At 43.1% G+C, this 26,678-nt stretch overlaps 1 protein-coding gene across 5 annotated transcripts in view; it reads right to left on the minus strand.

Annotated features, from left to right (window-relative positions):
* The window catches only part of nf1a (neurofibromin 1a), a 105,026-nt gene that overhangs the window by 61,385 nt on the left and 16,963 nt on the right, over positions 1-26,678 (minus strand). For 2 of the 5 annotated variants that reach the window (XM_080429005.1, XM_080429003.1), the window contains exons 9-28: positions 26,197-26,370; positions 25,556-25,684; positions 22,868-22,942; positions 22,134-22,265; positions 20,414-20,551; positions 18,235-18,348; positions 17,724-17,803; positions 15,936-16,059; positions 15,144-15,390; positions 14,631-14,704; positions 13,749-13,832; positions 12,619-13,005; positions 12,066-12,205; positions 8,597-8,719; positions 8,238-8,321; positions 7,519-7,635; positions 6,894-7,075; positions 6,037-6,248; positions 4,374-4,535; positions 3,590-3,687 (exon numbers count right to left, since the gene is read on the minus strand). In XM_080429005.1, the coding sequence (XP_080285131.1) occupies positions 3,590-3,687; positions 4,374-4,535; positions 6,037-6,248; positions 6,894-7,075; positions 7,519-7,635; positions 8,238-8,321; positions 8,597-8,719; positions 12,066-12,205; positions 12,619-13,005; positions 13,749-13,832; positions 14,631-14,704; positions 15,144-15,390; positions 15,936-16,059; positions 17,724-17,803; positions 18,235-18,348; positions 20,414-20,551; positions 22,134-22,265; positions 22,868-22,942; positions 25,556-25,684; positions 26,197-26,370 (2,876 nt within the window). Of the gene's footprint in view, positions 1-3,589; positions 3,688-4,373; positions 4,536-6,036; positions 6,249-6,893; positions 7,076-7,518; positions 7,636-8,237; positions 8,322-8,596; positions 8,720-12,065; positions 12,206-12,618; positions 13,009-13,747; positions 13,833-14,630; positions 14,705-15,081; positions 15,391-15,935; positions 16,060-17,723; positions 17,804-18,234; positions 18,349-20,413; positions 20,552-22,133; positions 22,266-22,867; positions 22,943-25,555; positions 25,685-26,196; positions 26,371-26,678 lie in introns of those variants that run through there. The other 3 variants (XM_080429004.1, XM_080429002.1, XM_080429006.1) reach the window with 2 other exon arrangements.

Genomic DNA, 26,678 nt, shown 5'->3' on the forward strand with positions numbered 1-26,678 from the left:
TAAGTCCCTGTGACATACTAGCGTCATGTCCAGGGGGTCAAGCTGCCTCCCGCTACAGAAACAGGAGATAGGCCCCAGCCCTATGGGCCACATGGCTCGGCAAGGCTTGCTTACTTAACATACAAATATTGGCAGTGAGAATGATTGGAATATTTATTGCACTTGACATGCCATGGGCGTAGAGTTGTGTGGATGGGGGCATGTGTTCTTTGCACCTCCCTTCTCTCTGCCCAAATGTTCCAAAAAATAGGGCACAAATTGAAAGGAAAAGTTAGTTCTCCTTTAAAGGTAGAGTAACACATAATGTATGTTGCAAATCGTCACGTGTTGTGAGCTTGCCTTGTGGGCTATTTTCAACTAAAAGAAGTATATCTCTGCTGTCCAGCCTGAACCTGCTAACTCCAAAACGCTCATTGTTCAGGAAACGAAAAAACAAAATATAAGTTTTTCAGGAAATGAAGAAAACCTTATATTTTTAAAACAAAGCAATACTGCCTCATCAAAGTTGGTATAGTGACTTTATATATTGTCAGATACTTGCATGTGTCATTATATTATCAACACTTTACCCAAATCGCGGGTAAATCAACACTTTACCCAGCGCAAGTGGAGTTAGTAGTTTCAGACCAGCAGAAATCAAGCTGAAATGGAGTTAGGTGTCCAAACAACAATAGCTCCACTCGCTGCTGAGGGAGAGGTTTCAAAAGGGTACAAATTCCCAAAAGCTAACAATGGATCTCCAAGCTCACAATGCATCACAACAACGTGTGAATTAATTCCCTGATGCTTCATGACACTTATTATATAGGCCTACAATAATAAACAGGACTTTAGATATTACAATAACTTCTGCAAAGAGGTAGAAGAACTAGCGTGGCAGTAATGCTATGAACGCCTTTCTTCTTGTCACATTGCTCTCCTCATTAACTGATTGACTGCCAGAGTTTTTTCAGAAAAAGTCTGTAGCCTGCCAGGGTTTTGAACGATTTTGGTACCTTTTCGCATAGCCACAGAATATTTTTCTCCAGTATGATTGATCCCAGATAATTTCTAATCACAGATGAGATTCAGGTGTGGTTTCACAAATGTTTGAAAATAGCTCAAAACCAGTAGTTTCAAACCAAAAAACAATGTGAATTGTTTGTCCGTTTGAATTTTAACATTGAAGTGGATGGAGCAGCAAATCTTTGGGAATTGTTATCTCCTTATTCGTTTGGAATATCGAAAGAGTGTCAATACTAAATAATTAGAGAATCTTTTTAGAATTTTTTTTTTTTTGAAAAAAGTTTTTTTTTTTTTTTTTTTCAGGACGTTTTTAAACGTCTTTGGCAGGCAATAGCTAGATTCCCAAAGACGTTTATAAACGTCTTTGGCAGTTATTGTGTTAAACACTTCATAGATTTTAGAAATATAATTACTTGTTTTCATGACATTAGCGTCAGTGCTAAGTTTGATAAACAGGTACACTGCATAGTTTTAACAGACTACGGGGAGTTTGTAACGTGTTCCTCCTCCTCGTTCACTGCGCAGCGCTCTAACTCATGCTGTTAAAAAGCAGCACTGGAGAGGAGAGGGGGGAGTTGTTTGTTTTTGACGGAGTTGGGAGTTTTATTCAGAGGCGCTTTTTAATACTTTTCATTGGTTCAAATGTTTTGATTTTTTACACAGACGTAAAGGGTGTTCAATAGCGTTGATTTATGAAAAAAATAAAAAAAATGATGAAAATGGAGTTAGCTGGTTCGTCCTGGACACCGACGATATATGGTTTAAGTGGTTAAAAATAATTATAGGAAAATGTATTATTTTATACAGCGCTTGACTACGTTTTCAAGGGTGATCTGTGCAGACAAGGCTTACTGAAGTGGCTAACATCAGCAGCTAATGTTAGCAAGCAATGGCCCACACCCACACAGACATGTCAGAAGAGCAATTTGAATACTTGGAAGATTAGATTGATAACGCAGCCACAACACGCAGCTTAGACATTGTAACTATTGTTCCCAATTCACTTATATCGAAAGCACCACAGGGTTATGCTTTATTTAAGGTGGCCACCAGCAAGACCTCAGAAAGGAGGACACTTGTGGGGCACGCTGTGCCCAGCAAAAGGCACAGCAAGGACCCCCAAATGTATATGTATTTAGCCGTGGACCCCCTTCTCAAAATATTTTGTGCTAGGGACCCCTCAAGATTATTCCAGATTTTTCCCAATGTTAAGAAAATACAAGCTATGAGCTTGTAGATCGGCTATTTTTGAATATAGAATCAAATAGGTTTAAAGAGGTTTACATTTCGATGCTCTATTAACTCATTTCGCTATTTGTGGAACCAAAGACCATACATGAATGACTGTATTTTATGATATTTTTCTTTACTTGTTTTAGTTTTTATTTGTCCATGTCTAGATTGTCTTTCTCTTAATCTAATCCATACTGGCATATCTGAAATAATAAACAGAGAGAGAGGGGAAGAGAAGAGGAGACTCATGGACATTTAGTAGGCTACTGGCAAGCTCTGCTGCTGTTATTTTGTCCGACAGGGTGGGAAAAAGGCGAGAGGGTAGTCCTACCTGCACTTCTCAGATTGAGTTATTATTGTTTGTCAGTCAGTCAAAGCATGCCGTTTTATGGCACCTTTCCCTTTTGTTGCTGACATCAATCATGTCCGACCGTTACGCACGGTGCAAAGTGAACAATCAATTGTCAATTCAAAAGTCAATTCTACTTTTCATTTCCTTTTCCTTGCTTCATTGTTCACTAAATGAAGTTTTCCGTTTCGGCAACTTTGGGCAAATCTACCACAGATTATCTAAGTTACAACTACAGTAGGCCTACTTGGCTTCATTTTCATCCGACCCGGCATCCACATCAACAAGCGTGGGAGGAGGGAGGAGTATTCAGTCAGTCTGACTGTGAGTGACGGTTGGGAGCGGGCCTATGACAAAACAAAATGCATGCACGCAGCAATGTACAGTATAGCCAATGCGCTGGCTGCCAGCTGATATTCTAATCTATACGATGAAACGGGAGATATGTAAATATAAAACAATAACACGTACACTGTAATCTCTCTCTCAAAAGCCAGACAATTATGTGTCCGGCCAGAGGATGTGCCGGATGGACGACAGCTGCGTCAAAAAACGGACTGTCCGGCCCAAAACCGGATGAATGGCCGCCCTAGCTTTGTTGCTCCGCCTAAAGTAACCTTTCAGACTGAAAAAGAGTTAACGTGCTTCATGTCAACATAATTCATTAGTCATGAACAGCATTGACAGCAACGGTTTTGTTTTTGTCAGTGGCACCACTGTGCACCAAGGTATAAATCGTTCTTAAATAGCTTCTTTGTGGTGTCTGGTGGCTCAGCCAGTTACTGCCCGAGTTCGTATTTGACTGCCTTTATATCGCACATATCTCCCTTCTCTCTGACCTCTATTTGCCCTCTCAATAACGGATAGGCCGGATTTCCATCTACCTAGATGGGAATCATCAGTAGATTTGCCCCAGAAGACATGATTAAAGAGTAACATAGTTGTTGCACTGGTCTGCAACATCATTGAGTTTCATGGTGGGTGTGTGGTGGGCAGTTTTACCTGGTGGGGTCCACCTCAAAGCTGATGTGTTCAGGGGTGGTGATGACCCCTCGTAACAACGGCTCCAGTAGCTTCTGCAAGTAGGCTGCCCCATACACCTAAGGCACATGCACAGGAAGTAAGTCAGGTTTCCTTTCCAGCTCAGTATTTCATGTTGATCAGAAGACATTCTAATATGTAAGACACAGCATTCAGCTTAACCACTTAAAGCCTATACTTGGTTGACCGAATTCCTGGATTGTTTTTGCCCTATACTAAATGTCTTTGCCAAAAACAGCTGATCTGCAAGCTCACAACGCGTTGCGAGGGCGTTGTGAGCTTGTAGATCTGCCATTTTCACCAAAAGTTCCCGCCAGAATAGTGACGATAGGGTTCATACGGTCAAAGGATGCCACCTGTGTATTTTCATATTTGATTCCATCAATGTATTATATAACCATCCTAACATGGTTTCATAAAAGCATGCAAAACAACACTTAAATGTGGTGAGATGTTTGTCTTCTTATTAGCCGTAAAGTATATTTTTATTTAACGTCAACAATGATGGATTATGTAATTGGAGCCATTTGTTAAAAACACTTGCAGTATCCTTTAACTTCTCCCATAAGTTCTTCTTGGCACGTTTTCTTTCCCTTGGCTCTTTCATAGCCTAACGGTTACCAATGCAAAATGATAGTAATTACTTTAACCACTTCCTTGTCATGGAAACCTAAATTTGCACATTATCCGTATGAGATCTCACACAGTGCACCGCGCAGGACAGATAATTTCCATGCGTTCTCACCTTGAAACAAAAGGTCATTATTTTGCTGGCCAGGCTGTTTCCTCTGAAGAGAGTCTGCATGGAGTCGGCCAGCTCCACTTCTTTGGAGAACATGTTCCACAGAAGCTGGTAGAGCAAGTGGCGGGAATCGAACAACGTCACCAGCACGCGGGCCAGCTCGTCCTGAGGACAGGACAAACATGCAGGGATTAGAGTGCCATAGACTTGCTTATATTATGGATCTGCCATCACCTCACATCCACACCTACCGACGGGGCTCAGATTACTTCGATTGCAAAACTAATGAATACTTCAAACTAATTCACTTTACTCACATTGTGCCTTTTCTGGTTCAGACCCATCTATTTTTGGGGACAAAAGTGAGAATAATACTCGCACTGTAGAGCACTGCAAATGATAGGAAATGGTTGCTTATTAGGATAGACTACATCCGATGGCCTGGAGGGATAATTGCTCCAACATTTGGCTAGTTCGTTGTTAGGCAAGCAAGCCATTCCATAGCTTGCAATTGGCTAGTTTTCAGTCCAGCCATAAATACACAACAGTATGACCTCTCTGTCCAACCTTTAGCTATAGAGAGCAAGTTATTAGGTGTGCAGTTAATTAAGGCCTAGGCTATTTTTGAGACTTTTCGCCTAAAATGACATGCCCAAAATCAATCAGTAATAGCTCCACAAACTGTAAGGCCTAGATGCATAATCTTGGTGCCTATATGGATAGATAACACCTGTGAGAATGTAGATCAGGTTTTGTTGTAGTCGTCACCAGGAAAGAGTGACAGCAGGTAAACTTCAGCAGAAATTCAAAATTGTACCTCAGCCTAAACAAAACTTTGAATCCGAGCATGAACATCATCACCAATTAACCATGGATGCACTGAATCTGTTCTATAACTGAAACTCACACAAATTTGGTGACATAGAAGTGAAGCACAACAATTCCTTAGCCATTTTAGTCAGAGTGGTACTAGAAGTAGTACTTTTTTTGATCGATTGAATAGTTTTTTTTAAATGGATGACACAAAAAAGGCAAATGCTTGTTTTCGTTGTGGTCCATTAAACAACACGAAAACTGGACAAAACAACACTGGAACAAAAACACAAAAATAAAGAAAATCTAAAATACAGTTTAATTTCATGATCCATGAGTACTAGACATTCCAATTTTTGGCTGAGTAAAATATTATCTCGCATGCTTGTTCTTCATGTACTGCCTGAAGAAAATTCTTGCTCTGCTAGCCACCACCCTTTCATCAATACTAATTTATCTAACAGGCTGGTAAAGGGAGCCACTGTGAAGGGGTGTTTATTTTGAAGAGGCATAAACAAACATGACATAATGCCTTCTTTGAAAGTTCTGGGCTTTAGGGGACACAAAACTGGTACAGAATCCCCAAATCTCAGCCTGTGTGCATGTGTAACATTCCTTTGTGTATCTTCAGAACCCTGCGACCGTTTGACTTCAAACTCGGCATGCGTATCGCAGAAGACCCGAGGGAGTGTGCAAGTCGGAAGGCTCAGCAGTTCTTTCTCCAAACAATAGTACAGTCAACTTATAACAAAAGCACAAAATACACATGTGAGATATGAATACATGACTAAATACAGTAAGTGAAGACCAGCAGTATTGATTAGCCATTCACAAAGCACATAGTATTACACACCCATTGAGAACCTGGTACCACATTGGCTAGTGCCATTGCAATGGGCAGCTCTCCTTGGTCTCCCATCATGGTTACCAGTTCCACCAGTCTCTCAAAGCGGTCGGCCAGTACAGTCTCGGCCAGGGTGTCGAACTCCGTCCCTTGCTGTAGGATCTTGGTCAGCACCTCCATGAAGGTGGCTCGTGTCTGGAGGTCTTTGTGATAACCCAGGCCTGGATGGAGCACAAACGGTGCAACAGAGTTTATCTACAAACCATGTTACTTTAATTACATGTCAGACTGTGTGACGGGACTGAATCTTGCCTATCAGCCATCAGGCTGTGACTTGAAGCCACTACCACGTCAGCCGATGGCACACCGACCGAAACATTTGACGCAGATTTGCCAATAAACGAATGCAACCAGGGGAATAGCGTTGTGGTACCCGTCACATTAGACAGTATACAGTACGATTACAGCCCCCATTGATGATTGGCTCAACAAAGTGGCCATTACTTGGCAATGATTTGAAGATTTCTTATTCTCCAAAACATTCAAAAATGGCAAAAGTAGACGATCTACAAACTGTAGCTTGTGAGCTTGTAGATGGGCTATTTTAGCAACTTTTGCATGACACTGTCAAACGAGTATAACAAATAGGGCATTCATTTATGAAAAAACTAAAAGATGAAATATGGAGATCAAAGGTTTCTGTCGGACAGCGACGATATGATCAGCATATGGAATTGTTCTTAAAGCAATTATGGGAACAATTTCATAATTAACCAATACTTGGCATGTAAAGGACAACCCCACTACATAAACCCCCACCAAGTCAAAGCCTACGGAGCCGGTATGAGTCTTTGTGTATTATTCACCTATGGAGTGCATGAGGCCACTGTCCACGTTGGCATTGAGCAGGTTGGACATGGCCAGAACGGTGCAGTGTCGGAGAGACGCCAGGCGGCGCGACATGCCTCTCTTCCTGCCGCCCACCGGCTGTCCGTCATCCTCCACCTCACTGCAGTCATTCAGCAGGTTCATAAACAGAGTGAAGTACCTGGGAATGATGGGGACCCACGACACAGGAGACACAATGAAAGAAATGCTCAACACCCATACTGACAATAAGTCATTTAACTTTCTTCTGATGTTCTTGCTTTATTAGATAGGACATTAGAGAGACAGGGAGCTGGGAACATTTTACCTTGTAGATCCCGCCTTGCCAGGCTTTTGAGTGTTGATTCGTAAAGAGAGTTAGGGAATTGTGCTGTTCCTTATTACATGCCGACCGGTGATTCAAATGATCCCCTTTTACAACATATGGTTCTAGATTATAATGCGTTCATTGCCCATTGCGGTGGACAGAGTGGACACATACTGTAATTACAGCATGACAAACTGAATGCACAAACAGAGATCGATCCATTCCATACCCCCCCCCCCACAAAAAACCTAAACTAAACAACAAAAAACACCACACACACAGCTGTGGGTCCTTACTTGAGGAAGAGCTGGGACTTGGCCTCCATCAGTTCTACACCATCTCCTTCTTCAGGCTGCAGGGGCAGGCCAGCTAAGAGAGACACCACTGCCTCCATACTGGCCTGATCCAAGTCCCTACAAACCACCAATAATACATGAACACTCACAGTTAGTCTTTTGGAGTATTTCTGAATTAACATCAAGCTAAACACCATTTAGATGCAATATTAACACATTCACTGCCAGGGGCTTTCTAATGCTGGAAGGTAGCTTCTGCCAGCAATTTTAAGCATTCCGACAAATATTTCAAGAACCACAGAATATTTATCTCCAGTATGATCAACCCCCTGATGGTTGCTAATCACGGAGGAAATCACTGTGCTTACGTGGGAAAAAAATGTGTTGTGACCTCCCGTTCTCTTGTTATACCCAGTTGAAATTTTCTTTTTTTTAATGACGGAGATATCCGTCAATGGCGGTGAACGGGTGGATTTTAAATGACGGAGATGTCCGTCAATGGCAGTGAATGTGTTAAGGATGATCCCAAAGTTCAGAATACAACACTAAAGATGGTCATTTTCAACATTGTTTTTCATAGACCCCTAGTAATGTTACTGCAGGTTTTCTATTGTTTGAGGTAGTTAATTGCATTCAACTGGCATTCCAGCTATGAAGGACAGCAGGTGAATGCAATGACTTACTAACTTAACACAGGCACACATGTAACTTAGCTGCACCTTGTCAGGCACTTGATGTCATCATCAGCGGCTTGGTTTGAGGTCCCCATCACCCAGTCAGTCAAGTACTCCACCATCTTGTTCCTAAAGAGAAGACATTACAATGAACCTCCAATGTCCGGGGCACCCACCAGTTCTACAAATTACGTCCAATACTTTATTTATAAAGCCTTGTTTCACAGTCAACACACTGAGTTCCGTTGAAACCCCCAACATCACAAATAGGAAAACACAAATACTATGTTTAAAAAAAAACTTTTGCGATTCAAACAAGAAATATTTTTGCACAGGGCTTACACAGAAAGCAGCAATGGCCTCCAGCCCTGCAGGTGGTGCTGTAACATAGGTAGCGTACTGACCTGAACTTCATTTCCTGGCAGAAGGAAAGGTCATCTCTCCTCTCCATCATCACCTCCACCAGCTGACATAGTTTGGTCTTAATCTGGATAGCATGGACCATGTTACCAAGGATACGGACATACCTGGAGGTGGAGGGAGAGAGAGACAAGATGATGATGTTTGATATATCCGAACTGGTTTGTGTTGCTTCGGTGTTATAAATTGCTGCCTTGTTTGACCTTGCGCTTAGTAAAGGGCATCTTCTAAATGCCTCAATTGTACATTGTAAGAAAGCCTTCAATAAAGCCAATATCTTTATCACGATATTGAATTGAATTAGTGAGAGATTAAAAAAAGTCTTCCAAACCATCCCACAGTGTAGCGGTGACCACAGAGCTGTTAAAAATTTGTACTGTATCTATCTACTAGTGATGAGCGGGCCGACCCGTAACCCGCGGGTCAAACCGCGGCGCGGGTGGTCGAGTCAGGATTTCAGAGGCAATTATGCGGGCTGCGGGTGAGCGGGTCAGCCGCTCTCACACGCAAAAAAACTAAACAAACCCTATTTTGAACAACATGCTTGTTTATTTAGCCCATGACAATGTTGTGCTACTGTAGACATTTAAAGCGACTTTGGGTACTTAAAAGAGCGCTATATAAATCTGGACTATTATGATGATGATATTCTTTTTTTTCCCACCGCAGGTCACGGGGCGGGTTGAGCCATAGATTTATATATGGGTTCGCGGGGCGGGTTGGGTTCCGTGGCGGGGCGGGCGGGGCGGGTCATGACCCGCACATCACTACTATCTACAAACACTGGTTTGTTCTTGAGCGGCCACCTCCGAGTCTGCCAGCAAGAGCCAATCGTCTATGTAGTTTGCCACACGAATGCCTCGCTGTCTCAACGGTGCTAACACGGCTTGTGTGCATTTCACAAACACCCAGGGGCTTAATGATAATCCAAACAGGAGGACTCTGTCTCTCGTATACTTGACCTTGGAATCCAAACCTCAGGAATTTTCTGTGTGGTGGGGAGATGGGTATGTGGAAATACGCATCCTTTAGGTCTATTGAGGTAAACCAATCCAGGTGTCTCACCATGCCCAGCAGGATTGGATTTGTCAACATTTTGAACTTGTATGACCTTAGACATTGGTTGAGGGGACGTAAATCCAGGATAGGACGCAGCCCCCCTTGCGGAGGTACCGCAAGGGGTACCTGGCCGCCCAGCAATGGCCAAGTTAGGAGGCGGTTTCTGAGGGGCCCTAAACCCCCGGGGCCTCAGCTTGTGCGTAAGTGCGGTTGGGTGGTGGTGGAGCCTTTCTGGGGAGACACACCTGGAGAGCCTCTCCCTCTTTTTTATTCTCCTCACATCTGCGTTGCATCTTCGCGACTGTGTCACCAAAGAGGCCGGTGGGGGAGATTTTCTCGTAGAGAATCTCTTTCCTCTGTGGCATTAGCTGCGCGAGTTCAAGCCACCTGACCCTCTCTTGTACAACAATGGCGGCGGCATCGTTGTGAACTTATTTAATAATAATATAATATAATATAATATAATAATTATATATAATATAGGCCCCACGCCTTGGGGATTTATTTGTCACAGTACATTTTCACATACGTGAAATTTGTCCTCTACATTTTAACCATCCTATAACAACTAGGAACAGTGCCATATGTGGCGCCCGGGGAGCAATTAGGGGTCAAGAGTCTTGCTCAGGGACACACATCGACACATTGCTGGCCTGGCCTGGAATTGTACCTGGGACACCAGGGCCTCTGGCTCCCCAGGCGGGCTCACTAACCACTCAGCTATGGCCACTTGAAACTCTCCGCGACGATTCTGCGAAGTCGGGCCATGGTTTCCCGTTGTTGGAGCTTTATGGCGGAATGTAGGAGGAAGCGGCGCTAAGTGCCCTCACAGATGTCTGTGAGGTCTCTGAGTGCTTATCGGGGTCCAACATTTGACACTTGTCTCAAATTCGAGCTGTTGAGCTACACGATGGCTAAGAGACAAGGTGCCGAATGTCCCCCCACTTTTCAGCTATCGACTTTTTTTTCTTTCTAAACGTTTTTTTTCTTTCTAATACTTATTTCTTTCTGTCTCTTTTTTTCTCTACCGGCGCTGGTCTAGCACCTCACCGTTCCTATTGTGTTGCGCTATCGTCGTTGTGTATTGGCTGTATGCTTGTCTCTCACCGCAATGACCATTCTGTTACTGGCTACTTGCAACTTGATCAATTAGGTGCCAGACAAGCTACTGTAATACTTCTGCTTCTGCTACTTCTGCTTTGGCAATGTAAACGTATGTTTTCTCATGCCAATAAAGCCCTTTGAATTGAATTGAATTGTAATACACAGGTGTGAAATAAGGGGGGCTCGGGCTGCTAGAATAAAGTGCTGCTATGATAGACTGACTGACCAGGGATGATTACTGCAGAAATATATGGGGGAACAAAGTTATTCCCCCATCAGTTAAAGTGAGAGCGCACGCACAATCTATACCTCCGTGGAATCAAAGTGCACCGTGGCATGTGTGATCATGGATTCCTTATTAATCGAGGTGAAAACATGCAATTTAATGTCAATGTCTCTTATTGTAGGCTGCTACAGTTAGGCTAGATTTCATATGATATAGCTGACATCTCGCCTACTGTGTTACTGTAGCACAGCATTTTAGGTTTGCCGGGTCCATAAAATAGTGGGTGCCGTCCGGTGCGTCTTTCTTTTTTCTTTTTTTTATGTCGGCTCCACTCATATCTCGGAACCAATTTCAGTGGTCCATCCGGGTTTGGTCCATCATTTTGAACCCGTGAAGAGCTCTATGTGTATAATATATAATCTAATATTTTCACTATTTATTCTGACATCCTTATTACTAAGTGATGTTTATTGAAATGCAAAGTTTGTATGTAGTATGTAGTTCTTCTAACTTTCACTATAAGCTTGAATTTCCCTTAAATAGCAAGTTAATTACTTAAACATTTAAATCTATTATCTATTTACCTGTTATTTATCCAGAGCTATAGTGCTTATAGTTAGTTGATTACATTCCGTGGAGTCCATTTGGTTACATTTGTATACACTACACCAAAACTGACAGTGAACGTCACCACCCCCCCAGATAATGTCCCCCGACTTTTCCCCTCCTGACGGTGCGCCTGGGTATGCTCTGTGATTTCGAGAAGGTAAGTTTGAATGAGGCGGCCGGGCGCAACCTTGGTCCAGCTAATGGAATTGTCTGGAGTGTATGAATAATGCTTCTGTGATCACGCCAGGGGGCTCCATAAGAGAATATTGAGTGAGTAATATGATAAAAATAACAGTATATACTGTACGTATCTTGCATCAGCAGCTACTTGTTTATTTTTTTAACATCTTTTACCATATACATGTCAATATAAATGAAAGTGACAAAATGTGTTTGCTTTGTGTAAGCGCACACATGCGTGCGACGTGCGTGCGCGAGCGCATACACACACTGACCTGACCAGGTTGAGCATCATGGTTTCGATGCTGGCCATTCCCAGGTGTTCAGAGCTGCCCTCAGTGTGACTGTCCAGCAGGTTCTTCAAGATGGCGATGGTCTGCTCCACAAACTGGGTGTTGGTGTCATTGATGGGGACCTGAAGCAGTGACACACAACACAGTGTCACTGACAGACACTGACATAAACACGCCGCATGCCTTCTGCAGCACGGCTACAGTTTATGAACCATAGGTTTCTTAAGCACTTAAATCCTACAGTATGTACTTTGTTGACTGGTGGTCTACGTTTTTCCCCAAACCAAATCTTTTTGCGGAAAAAAACAAGTTCACATTTATGTTTATTAAGGTATTTTTTTAAAACTAGGTTGATTTTCCACCATTAATAAAAGCATCAACCTGTATGAATGAGGCATCACAATAAAAGCTTAATGTGAAATAACTGCGACGCATTTTCGTATCGCTTATTCGCGTCGCTTCTGGTGTGTCATGACCTTTAGTGTACATGACAATAAAAACTTAACCGCCAAGACGGCCCTCTGCTGCCACTCACCGGTCCCTGTGTGTCGAAGAACTTCCCAATGCTATTCCTCAGCTTGTTGAAGAGCATGGGGTAGAGGGCGGGGCTCAGCTCCAGCCCCAACAGGTCTTTGACGTTGGTGCGCACGTGCAGGCCCACCCGGTCGTGACCGCACACCAGCAGGGCCAGCAGCCGGTCTAGGAAGCGGCCGAGCGGAGTCTCGCTGCAGGCGGACGACGGGGCGGAGCAGGAGGCGGTGGGGTTGTTGGGGGTCTCGCAGGAACCCACGGAGATCATGGAGGGCTTGCGCTCGTTCACGGGCCCCATGGGGGGGCTGTAGGTGGCGGGACCCGGCGTGCTGCGCTGCTGCAGGCACACGCCGCCCAGAGCACACAGGAAGCCCGTCATGTTGATCCACTCCTGCTGTGGGGGAGGGCAAATGAGGACACTGAGTGACCAGTAGAGGACAAAGGAAGAGCATCTATATAGGCTACATAAGGTGGTGCACAAAGTGTGGGTCAGGACCAAAATGTGGGTCGCAGGAGGCATCCATTGGGTCACAGAGTTTGTGTGGAGCAACATTGAAATGGCAACGCAATAAGCCATAAGTAATAAGCCAAGTAATTAAAAACTATCTAGTTAAATGTTCACTTTTGAACTCTGTATTGAGCAATTTCTATGATTTGAAACTCAATGTGTTGATAATCATATATGTTTACTGGTGACATCACCTTAGCTTTTTTTTTAGGCAAAAAATCTTTATGCCTTTCTTTAGCTTTTAATTATTTTTGCCCCAACAACATCTTTCAATCCTGTAAGAATTTCCTTTGCTTTTTATGCACCTTGGCTAGTCGAACACTTGAATGTCTCCTTGGGGATCAATAGTGCATTTTCTTTTTCACCTTTATTTAACCAGGAGTAAATCCCATTGAGAATAAATATCCTTCTTTCACGGGGGCGAGCCCAGAGAATGTCATCTAAATCTGGACTAAAATATCACCCATTTCATCCTGTTCTATTTAAAATTCAATGAAAATAGCCAAATGGCTGAAAACAGCCAATCCACAAGCTCACAACAGGTGCAATGCGTTGTTAGCTTGTACATCTGCTATTTTCAGTGTACGTCACCGCCGGCATGCAACACAGTATAAATCAAGCCTTACCTGCCCGTCATCTGCCTTATTTTTGGGGAAGTTGAGAATGTGTTTGGTGGTCTGGTCCCACTTTGCATACGTGTCTTCCCAAGCCTGAATGAAGCAATTTAAAGGACACAAGAGACAATTTTGTATGCAGAGATTGAGCCATTGATGACATTCCGGTCAGGTCAATATCCATCCATATTAGAGAAATTAACTATCCACGTTCCTCTCCTAAAAACATCTACATGGACCTTCAAGAACCCAATCTCCATAGAATAGTAATCTGTCTAACTGAGAAGAGTTGTTTGACATGTTTGATCTTCTATGATTTAAACCAGTGGTTCTCAACCTTTTCTGGATGAGGGTAGCTCGGTCGGTAGATCCCGCACACCGCCAACTCAAAGTACGAGTAGCACGGCTTGGGAGCGGCAAGTCGTGCGGTTAAGTCCTGGGAGCTGATGGTAGGTGTTGTGCTCCACCTCAGCAGTCCATCTCCCAGGGTTCTAGCACATTGTGAAACGGGGATAGACTCACGCGCTCTGGCGGATACTGACAATAATAGTCAGCATAGATCAGGGCCCACTTGAAAACCTCGAAAGTGTTTGCGGCCCACCCATCTGTCCACTTAACATGGCTGTGTTAAGTGGACAGATGGGTGGGCCGCATGTATTTTCAGAGCATGTTTATTTTAATGATCAATCAATCGATTATGTTCCGTAGTACTTTAGAGTAAGTTCCTATTTATCGGTATAACAATGAAAACTCATTTTTCAATGTTTAAAAAATACCATGAGGTTTTTTTTTTTACATTAATTATTTTAATATTATCATTAACATCTTAGTGTTTTGCCCCGTCGGCCCCGGCCTCCCAGGTTGAGAATCACTGATTTAAACCGATATTCTTACTTCAATGTTTCCTGGCGTGGGATGTTCTATCCTCCGCAGCAAGGCCATCACTCTCTTCTGCAAGGTAGAACGGCCTAGCAAGACATACAGTAGATGCGCTGATAAAAACAACTGATAAAGATAAATGGGAATAATATCATATAGAAGGATAATGTGTGAGAGAGAGAGAGATCAAAAAACTCGCAGTACAATAGGGGTGATTTAGACAGGTGACGTCCTCTCACGGAATTAACAGTTTAACAGTTTTCCTATTCATTGCTTGCCATCTCATGCGAACGTGACTTCAGCTATGATACCACGTATTCCTGATGGGTTTGGTGTTCCTAATGTCATCTGCCGGAAGTTGACATTAGGAACATCTGTTATGTGCATTTCTGAATGTTAATAACGTGTGCCATGCTGAACGGCACCGAGTCCTTGTAGCTTTATGCCTGTGTGAACTATGGAATACCTGAATTTCCCCTGGGAAGTAAGTGAGTAAATATCTATCTATCCCCCCCCGGCCGGTCTGACCTGTGCCCATCATGTTGCTGACGGAGGCCAGCTCGCTGAAGGTGACGTAGTTGGGCAGGATGTTCTGGACAGGCACCTCGTCAGCGGCGCTGCGGATGTCTGCCTCCTCACAGAGGTGTCTGAAGCAGGACATGGCCACCAGCACCGCCTCCGCGTCCGGACTCCAAAGGAACATATACAGACACACCTCCAGCTTGGTCTGGGCTTGTCGGCAGAAGGGGATGCCACTCCCCAGGGTGGCACACTCCTGACAGGAGAGAGAGGGAAGATGTTTACGTCTCATAGAATAATGGTTGGGTACCGAGAACCGGAGGCAAAGGAGAATAAGATACCTTTATCTCTTCAGGAAGATGAAGGAGAGCTGCACCTGCTGTGGGTCAATACTATTTCTTTTCACAGAATAAAAGCATGTTTTGCAATACATTTTTTAGAAGAAATAAGATTGTAACAGACTAGTATCTAGTAAATTATTATTAGGGCCAGGTTTAATAGACTAGTTGACTAGCTGAACACATACCTAGTTTATATGGCCGGGCAAAAGCTTATTGGCTTCACTCCAACGTTTGGAGTGATGAAAAGGAAACAAAATGAAGTAAAAGCACTCATGGACGATAAGAATATTTTGAACAAATAAATGCTGTTGCTTTTGCTTTCAGCAACCCTTGTGATTACCATGCAAACGATGATTTAATATTTACTGTTGTATGACAACTTAGGCGTGTCACTTACAAAGTGTCCAGTGCTGATAAACATTAATATTCATATATTCATAGTACTTCAATCAAATCAAACCTTGTTCTTGAGGAGGAACTTGTTCCTGCAGATGAGAATCTCCCTCAGCCATTTGAGCACCTCTGTCCCATTCACGATCTGATGACCAATCAGCTTCCGGCAGATGAGGAATAGTACCTGGGAACTGAATAAATAGATAAATGAATACAGTGGAATGAGCTCAGTCGAAGACATCAGGAGTCAGAGGTCCTGACCAGCACTGGGCAACACAAATGCTACAAATGTCACAGCTTGTTGCCTAAACATGCCCCCCCCACACACACACACACCGCACCAGCGTCTCGTCGCCGCGTCCTGGACCCACAGTGCACACACACACACACACACACAACCGTAGTAAAGTCCTTTAAAGGAGAGATCCGGACATTTTAAGTGTTATCTTTGATGTGTCGCTAATCACTCGCCATCATTGAAATGGACGTTGAGTTATTCCAGAGAGTCCCGTGTAATGCAGTCTGGCGACCCCCTCCGTGGCATAATGGGAGCCCGTGTAAGAGTGAAATTCGTCTATTATAACCGATGCAAAGTTAGTTTTTTCTCTACTACTGCTCATTGTGGAGTCTCATGATACTCAAACATGCACTGAAAGTCGCGCACGAGTTATCGTTCGTGCAGAACTAGACGACGCTGGTTGCTTACTTCTTCCACAGAACCTGGCGTCTGTGGAAGAAGTAAGCAACCAGCATCATCTCGTTCTGCATTAACGATAGCTCGTTCGCGACATTCAGTGCACGTTTGAGTATCATGAGACTCCACAATGAGCAGTAGTAGAGAAAATACTAACTTTGCATCGGTTATAATAGACGATTTTCACTCTTACACGGGCTCCCATTATGCCAACGGAGGGGGTCGAAAAAATGCACGACACGGGACTCTCTGAAATAACTCAACGTCCCTTTCAATGATGGTGAGTGATTAGCGACACATCAAAGATAACACTTAAAATGGGCGGATCTCTCCTTTAATTTTAAGGACGTTGTCTGCCTGTGCTTGTGCCAGACGGCAACAGTCTAACAGAGTGGGTCTATGGGTCGCATGCGCAGTTTGATCCTTCATCCCATTGCTCGGGGGGCCATCCCAGAGGTCGGGGGGCCACGACATTCTTTTACATAAAAACGCTAGTAAACTGCTGACATTTGGGGAAAGCGAAAAACAGGCTTGGTCAATGGCTGTGTGCAAATGCAGATCAATTGCTCCAGCCACTGAGGAGAACCGGGCAGAAGAGATTTTGGGCTCACCGCACAGAGCTTTGTAGAATTATAGGAGGGGCAGTGGCCTAGAGGTAGGGAGGCCACATAAAGGACTGACTGTATCTGACTTAATATAATATATCTGCTGTCCAGCAGGAACCAGCTAACTCCAAAATGTTCATTTTTCAGGAAATTAAAAAAGTGGAGTTAGGAGGTTTTGTTCATCATTGTTAAGAACAGCTGAATGGACCTCCAAGCTCACAATGAGGTTGGAGGTCAAAGGGGGTGGAGCCTGGAGTCAGCAAAACCAGCTAACTCCGGTGGACTTCGCTGGTTTAGCAGAACATTTGAGGATCCAATGGAGTTAGCTGGTTTTGTCAGAAGCACTTTTTAATGCTTTTCATTGGTTCAATATTTTTTTACCAACACACAGACGCAAGGGGTGTTCAATGGCCCTGATTTATGGAAAAAAATGCAAAAGTGTCAAAATGGAGTTAGCTGGTTCCTTCCGGACAGCAACGATATACTGTATATCTACCCAGTTAGCTGTAGTAAATGGGAGATGATGACTGGAACTGGAGTGAGGATGATTAAGTACCTGATGTCCCAGAAGGTCTCAATGGGACCGTCAGGGTTCCACAGCTCGATGGTCTCTGGCTGGTGGAGGACTAACAGTGCCTGGAGACACAGGACATGACACAAAGAAAGGAGAAAAAGTTACATACTAGTTACAGGTAAAGATTATTTTATACATTACGTCAAGAAATTGGAGATGTAAAACCAAGGGTGCATTAATGAATACGGTCTGAGACCGATTTCAGAGCACTTTGGTTTCAGCATCAAAGAGCGCTTTGACCATTCGTAAATAAACTCATTACAGAGTATATACTTCTTAACTAACATTTCCATTTTCATCTTTGAAATTGATTCATAATTGTGGGATCGCTTTAGCACTGTTTCTTCAGGAACAGTACTTTGTAGTTAATTACTGCTGTTACAACACCTGAATGTCAATAAAGGTCTATCTGTCCATGTAAATGGCCCCATTCCTATATTCAACATGATGTTTTATTTGATAGGAGGTACAAATGCATTGAAGAATGTCTCACCTCCATGGCCTCCTGGGATAGCTGGGCTGAGTTGGCCAGAGGAACCAGCTGTACCAAGCCTGTGATGAGCTCTGCTGCACTGCTCTGGATATCTGGGGCCTGCTTCACTGGATTCTAACACAACGATAGATATAGCAAACTCCATTTGACAGCCAGAGATGTGAACAGCAATAATAATTTAGGCATGTAGCAGTCGCTCTATTATCCAGAGCGACTTACCGTACTGTACTATTGAAACATTGGTGAGGTAAACAGTCACATAAATAGAGTGCAGAGGACAAAGAAACTTGCATATAGTAAACTATCAAGAAGGGATACAAGGAGAGTGAAGTGCTAGACTGTATAGGTCAGTCTTCAGACAATGGCAATACATTGGGAGTGAGTCTCCCATTCTGAATGCAATGGGGAGTTTATTCCACTGTTTGGGAGCCAGAAGGGAGAAGAGACTAGGATGTGTGGAAATTTTTCATTGTGTTATAGAATGTATAGAATGCCAATGTGCACATTGTCTGTTCAAAATCATTTCTGTTGTATCTGATTGTATTTGGACTGTAAAGTGTTTAACTTCACAACAGGGGGTCTGGTCAAAGACCCTTGCTGCGGTCAGTTAACAGTTGTTCCCCTTGTAAGGTCAAACACTTCTACTCTTCTCATTCTGAACCCGTCAGCATAACCATCTTTGTTGCAATGTCTCTCAGTCCATGCCATTTAGGGAAGACGTCTTGGAGTATGAAAGGCATCTAAAACGACCCCTCAGAGAGGCTTCTGCCCAGGAGGGCTGTTGCCCGGTCAGGGCATGGGAGAGAGAGGACAGAGGCAGCTCTGGTTTAGCAAGCCAGGGTGCTTGGGCCCTGCTGTGATGATTATGATCTTAACACATTGGGTGCCAGAGGTTTATTAAAATATTATACGTTGAGTGCCTGCATTTCTTCCATCCACTTGCGTTATACGTTTCGTGCTGTGAGAAGCCCCGACGCGGAAGTGCATGTAAACAAAGCGTGCGTGCGAGACGGCGGAGGGTCCCGACTAACGCCTGGAACAATAATATTTCCAACGCGATCCTCCATTGCAGCGTGATCGCCGATCGAAAACGGCTCGTTTCCACCACATTAAAAAGAAATGGAGATATTAACTCACCAGCTGCCAGAGTTATTTCAGATTTTTAGCTGTTGGCTGCCAGAGATTTTTAATTGAAAAACAAAAAGTACTCAGGAGCCGAGATACAGAATTTTTAAGTTTTAAGTTAACAAGGAAGTGGATAGGAGTCTAGATCTTCAAACAATCATATCTCCTAGGTCTTTTTTTTTTTCTTTTTTTCAATAGAACGCATTTATGCGTTATTGGCAGGCAAGTGATGTATTCAATAGAACGCATATATGCGTTATTGGCGGTAAATGAGTTAAGCTTTTAGTCAAGGAGATAACATTGAAAACGCCGACCGGAAGGATTTTTGACATGGAGCCACATCCAGCCTCTTCTTCTCAGAAACTCCTTGGGTGATGTCAAAGTTTCGTTTTAGCGCCCCACGTGGCCCACATGTATAAAAATAGAATTGGGTCAAAAACGGTCCGGACCGTTTTCGGCACTTCTCGTTTGGACCCTCAAAAACGGTCCGGACCGTTTTTGGCATTCAATGTGTTAATAAAGTTTGTCTATCCTTCACCCTTTGCGGAAACATTTATTTTTTTCCATAACAGTTGTCCGAGGTGTTTTATTGAAGGCTCGGACAGCATTCCTGTGTTAGCTGATTTAAGTGAGTGGGAAGGGTTGTTCTTGAAGGTATGTGGGATGCCATGCCTGGCTTAAGTTGTCTTGTAGGCCAGCAACAATGTTTTGAACTGTGTGATGGCAGTGTAATCAATGTATTTGTCAGTTAAGTTTTTGATTAGCCGAGTAATCTACATATTATATAATATCCTATTAATAAAACATAAGTCAATTAAATAAAAATGTATAGTGAATGCTTATTACAAATTACCTGAACCCAAATCTTGAAATTGCTTAACAATATGTTTACCCAGAAATTCAAAATCTTTCTATATTATACAACAAAGACGAGCATTCACAATTTGGTTGTTGTTAGCACATAAGAGAAATGTTCACATGACACATCACTAAACCGTTTACGTGATAACTATCTTGATCAATTTGAGCAATCAATGGTTTCAACCCTACTCACATGCAGCATGAGCTTAGGGTCTGCATGGATGAGCTTGACCAAGGCGAGGAGGAGGCACTTGTAACTTCGTGTGTCCAGCTCTGCGCCTTTCTCTTTGAACTTAAGGCTGGTCGTCATCTTCTCCTTGAAGGTCAGACTCTGTTGGAGCAGAAAGTTCAAATGACAACAGCACCTTTTGTTGATATGGCAGGGGTCATATTTCTATGCTACCATGCTGTTGGGATCTACTGGCTCAGTCCGTAGTACGCTGGCATGGCATGGGTTCGAGACGTGGTTCCCTGCATGTTTCTATTTTTGTCACACTCCATTATCTGTTGCGGGAGGTCATACCAACATTTGAAAAGAGGAAGTCAGCTCTCTTCCGATTGCAAAGAAAAACCTTGTTTTCCTAAGGACCACAGTGGAAAACTCGATTCTTCTGTGCAACCCTCCTAGATTCTTTTGGTCAGCAAGTGTCTGTCTGTAAGTGTTAACATTATTTACATTGATCCATTAGAATCAATCAATCAATTAATTTCAGTATGGCAAACAGGCCTGGAGTAGGTTGATATGCATTAATGTATTGTAAGTGTATTTTATAGAGAAAATGTGAGGCATTTCTACAGAGTACAATAACTGGGTTTCTATAAATAAATAAAAATAAAAAATATTCAAATTTTCTGATTTTTTTTTGTTGCACGTTTCCATCCACTACTCTTATGCTATATTAGGAGATGGTTGATAAGCATTAGGTGGCAACTATATGTCCAGTCAGGTGAGACGCATATTATTGGAGATTCATTATGATTTGACGCTCTTTTGTCCAAAAAATATATTTTGCACTGAATGCCTCGTTGCCCAATGCCCATTGTGCTGCACATGAATTATGATTAACGACATTACAGTAAGTTACAGACATACTTGAATTGGGTCAGTACTCACTAGCATAGAGTATCAGTTCTGCTGATAGTTCTGTATTTTATTTTATTTTTAAGTTGGATATTGGATTTTATTTTTAACCGCTACATATGCGAACAAAAAGCATCACTACACAGTAAGAGTGGGAAGTTAATTAACAGAGCTGCAATGTGCACATTCAAGGAACGTAGGTGAGTATTATGATTATGATCTTATTAAGATTTTAAATTAAAGTGTAGGCAATAGAATGTGAGAGCATTGCGAACATAAGTAGCAATCATACATTTTATCATCTGAATGTATTCTGTGCCTGGTAGACCTATGATTAAAATGTAGGATACTAAATAAAACCCTTTTAAAATGTTCTGCGTTTCCATTCAGGGTTTTCTATGCATAAAAACTGGTTAATGGGACCCCCACTAATGAACAAAGAGAGGGTCAGCAGCACAATTGGTTGAGTCACCAGGGGGCTATGTCTAATGAACGCTGTATCCCTCACAAAGCAGAGGTTTTTCTAACTCTGCAAAACAAAATGAGGTAAAAACGAAATTTTTCAGATATAGACATTTGTATTTGTTCCACTGTCACACATGCCCCCTAGTGCTCAAACTGTGAACTTCTTTTCAACGGCTGTAAAGTAAAAGGTCTTGTGTGGATACTACCAACGTGTGTGTGTGTGTGTGTGTGTGTGTGTGTGTGTGTGTGTGTGTGTGTGTGTGTGTGTGTGTGTGTGTGTGTGTGTGTGTGTGTGTGTGTGTGTGTGTGTGTGTGTGTGTGTGTGTGTGTGTGTGTGTGTGTGTGTGTACATGTGATATGGTCATACCGGCGTCATGCGTAGCGGGGCATGTGTGTTGAGTCCTTGGATGACCCGGTTGAGGGTGTCTGAGAACATGAAGCGCAGCTCTCCAGAGTAGCTGTATACTGCATCAATCTTAGGCCACCAGTCCAGATGGGACTGGGAGAGAGAGCACACACACACAAACAGAAGATGCATAATAAATAAGGACAAAAACAAAGCAGCAATTCAATCAAGTTGCCGGGTTAGAGTATGCCGGTAAAGATTGTGCATGTAAAGTGAAAATGCTTGTACTAAATACATACATAATGATGTCTATATCAGGGGTCTTCAACAGGGGGTCCGGGACCCCTAGGGGGGCCTCAGAGTTACTACAGGGGGTCCGCCAAATCTTTGTATGATATGATTATTTTTTTTACATTCACCACTTGAACCCTAGCATCCCTTTTCTGAGGAGAACTTTAGCCAAACATAGCAAATCTACAAGCTCACCACGCCCTGTGAGCTTGTAGATCGGCTATTTTTGGCAAAGAGTTATAGGTGTAGAGGGAATAAAGAGCAGCAAAAGTTTATCTGAAACACAATTTTATACAATGTAGAGGGGGTCCCTGATTCATCCCTCTCTCAGCTAGGGGGTCCTTGGCCTGAAAACGTTGAAGACCCCTGGTCTATATAGATTATGCCCACCCATACACATTACGCCCTATAGATTATTCCCATACATAGTATACAGATTATGCCCCAGGGTACAGATTACTTACATTGGTGATGATTCTGTGCAAGGAGTTGACCAGGACAAAGTGAAAGATTGAAGGAGAGGAGGCGGCCAAACAGACCTGCAGGAGGAGACAGAGTAAAGAGAAACTATTAGTATTTTTTATTTTTTTATTTATTTTATAATTACAATATACTATAAGTATTTAGCATACACTCTTATCAAGTGAAACTTGGAAAGTGGAAGACGGGACTAAGGGGCAAGGACCCATGCATAAACCTTTCTTATAGGATATGTTTTTGTCCATGGAATTACCGAAAGGAGACTAATGCTGCGTAAGATGACTTAAATCATGATATTTAGGAAGTAAATATAAAATATCACTAGTCAATGTGATGATAAAGTCAACTTTTAGACATCCAAAATTACACATGTTTGTGTAATTCGCACAAAATTACAAAGAAATTGGTGAATCCCACAAAGTTGTCCACTGAGCAGTGTACTTATTCTTCATTGTGCAATATTATCGATTCCAATAGAAGACAAATACTGTTGTCCAAGACACAAGTCAAAGGCAGTCATGCATGCTTGAGCAGAATGTGCACATGTGAGGCTAATACACTGATTTGAACTGACTACATTCATTCACAAATCATTAACCTCAACTTAACTCTAAATATGGCAACATACTTCAGAAGAAGTCCATTTTGTTAAAGGAGGAGTTCACCCAGAAAATGACTTATTTTCTATCAATTGTACACCCTATGAAGCCTTGAATCCATGGATTCTTTTTTGTTTTTGTCGCAAAAAAATCTATAAGACCTGGGGTCCGTTTATGACAGTCTACCACAACAGACAAACTACATAGTGTGGAGTATTCCTGCTTTGACTGTAACACCAAACTACAACAAACCTAAGTCATTTTTTTTCCTGCTCTGATTATTTTTCATGCCCTTTGTTTTTCCTTTTATTTTCTATTTTTATCTCGTGATTGTGCCTTACACCTGTTCTGGGGATTGAGGGCGGGGGAGGGTGGATAGGGGAAAGTGGTATATATGTTACAGGGTGAATGGAGAACCAGGTAGATTGAAGAAGGCGCGTTCGTTTTTACCACCCACCCAGCAATTCTGTAGAAGCAACACTAGAGGGAGCCACAAGCCAGGCTTGTGCACAAACATATATGGCTGCGACCACACACACACAGTCACACACAAACACACACGCGCACACACACGCTCATGCTTTTTTTGGTTTATTGAAAGCAGGACTGTTAAGATACTTTTATTGTGTTCTGGCTTTTGTTTTACTTTCTCCCTGACACACACACACACACACACACACACACACACACACACACACACAGTGATCCATGAAAAGAACTATTCTGTCCCTATCGGTTTACAACTCAAACGGCGCTGAGTCGACAAGTGGAGCATCGGCCGGTCAGCGCGGGCACTCGCGCCTGGAGGCGCGAGGGCGCGCTTCCTCGGCCTCAAGCTCCACTTGTCGGCGCGCCTCCGTCGTGGACAAGCGTGTGCGTGTGCACGCGTGTTCAGCGTTCCCCTAGCGTAGCTTCCTGGTTGCTATGTGGGGGGGAACAACAAAAGACAGGTCCGCGTCGGCACATCAAAGCCCCGCCTCTCCGCGTTCTCCTTCTCCTCCTCCTCGGAGGAGGACGGTTTATTTCGCGAGGAGGAGCTCCTCCTCGCGAAATAAACCGTCCTCCTTCTCAGAAGGAGGACGGTTTATTTCGCGAGGAGGAGCTCCTCCTCGCCTCACGTAATAAACCCCCGCCTCGCAGTGCCGCGTCCTCCTTCTCCTCCTCCTCCTCGCGAGCCTCGCTAATAAACCCTATCTCGAAAAGCCCCGCCTCGCCCCGTGCCTAAAAACGAGCGCTCTGTCTTCAATCTACCTGGTTCTCCATTCACCCTGTGACATATATACATTTGGTCTGTCTCTCCTTGGCTTTTCATATATCTTTGTGATATTGTATATTAAGCACACACACAAAGCGATCGGGGGATCGATCATACTGGAGATAAATATTCTATGATTTTTCAAAGGTTAGTGAAAACACTCGAAAATTGCTGGCAGTGGCTTAGCAAATTATGTTTTATTTCTGGCAGTCAAACAGCCTGCTGTAAAGTCAGAAATGGCAAAATATCCCACAGAGGGATTTTCTCATCAAGGACATTTTGTCCTCCTACACACTATTAAGTCAACATTCACCTCATACAACTCCATTCATTTTCTCTCTTTCACATTCATGGCGCTCATTGACACTGTTACCGTTACCATAGTAACCCGACGCAGCATAACAAACGAGCAGGAAGGAGGAAGAAACAGATTAGACTAATACAGAAATAAGTTTTCAAGGGAAGGAGAAAAAAATGTGTAATGAATGAACTTTTTCGTGTTTAAACCCGATGGTCATAAATTGTCAACAGTGCATTGATATCATTGCAGCACCAAGTCACACTACAAATCTTTCAGCTCGTTTCAACAGGTCAGGGTTTGATCCCCAGCCGGGTCATACCAAAGATTATAAAAATGGGACCCAATGCCTCCCTGCTTGGCACTCAACATCAAGGGTTGGATCCCTGCGACATACTAGCTGCCTCACGCTGCAGAAACAGGAGATAGGTTTCTGCCCTATGACCCTCATGGCTCAGCAAGGCTTACTTACTGTCTTAATACTAATAATCTCCTTTATCTCCTATTTGTGTGAACGTACCTTAAAGTGCTGGTTGTTGTGCGGATTGATGCGAAAGCAGGAGACAAAACAGTCCATCATGAGGTCACAGTCAGCGTTCTGACTGCCTGTCCCCCGCCAGAAGGGCTTGGCTGGGTTGAACAGCAAAGTCTGGAGGAAGAGGTGGGGAAAGACAGAGAGATGCATGTCAACTCACTTCCATTTACCACGCTTGACGTTGCTCTACAAACATGATAGAAAAATACAGTGGTTGCAGGAACGTGTGCTTCTAGGAGATCGGCTGAAGATATTACTTACTTACTTTATTACTTAAAGTTTGTGGACACGGACTAAATTGGTCACTGTAAACTAGGTCAAACCAATCATGCTCTGCACGCATGCATACAGTACAGGTGCGCAAAAAATGTAAAACAAAAGGCAATCTACAACCTCGCACGCGGCACACTATTTCCCGTAATATATATTTGCGCGACAAATATATATTAGTATAAAATAGAATAAGTGGTTAATCGATTTGTGAGAGAGAGAGATAATCAAACATTTTGGCGCTCCTCGATTATTCGATTTATCAAAAGATTTATGGTTAGAATAATCGCTAAGTAATAGATAGTTGCAGCCCTAAAACTTCTGTGAATAATAAAAGGACTGGAAGCAAGACTCACCTTGAGGTCCATGACGATGGACTGGACCAGTAGGAAGATGACAGAGTGATCCTCCCAGTTGATGTAGGTGGAAGCTTTACACAGTTTGACACAGGCGATGGCTGCACTTTCTGTCAGCTGTTTGCTGCCTCCCTGGCCGGCCAGCGCCTTCCGTATGCTGTCCAGGAACAGTTTCTGGAGACACAAGTCAGGGATGCACGTGTTAAAAGTTTGTCCGTGTGTGCGTGTGTGTGCGTGTGCGTGTGTGTACTGGGTGGTCTCCGTTTCAGATTACATTACCAGCTCCAGAACCAGCTGCAAGTCTGAAATAACATTTTCATTTATCATCTGTTTTAACCAATCAATGTTTGAATAGCTTATGTATATCTTAATTGTTGTGTTTTGATGTCTGCATTAGAATCTGATCTCATGTTGTAACTGGTGTCAGTTCTAAACAGATCGATTACCCGTTACAACATGAGGTGGGCAAGTGGTGGCTTGGT

This window comes from Gymnoscopelus braueri, assembly GCF_963280865.1.
Source record: "Gymnoscopelus braueri genome assembly, chromosome: 5".
Taxonomy (NCBI): Eukaryota; Metazoa; Chordata; class Actinopteri; order Myctophiformes; family Myctophidae; genus Gymnoscopelus; species Gymnoscopelus braueri.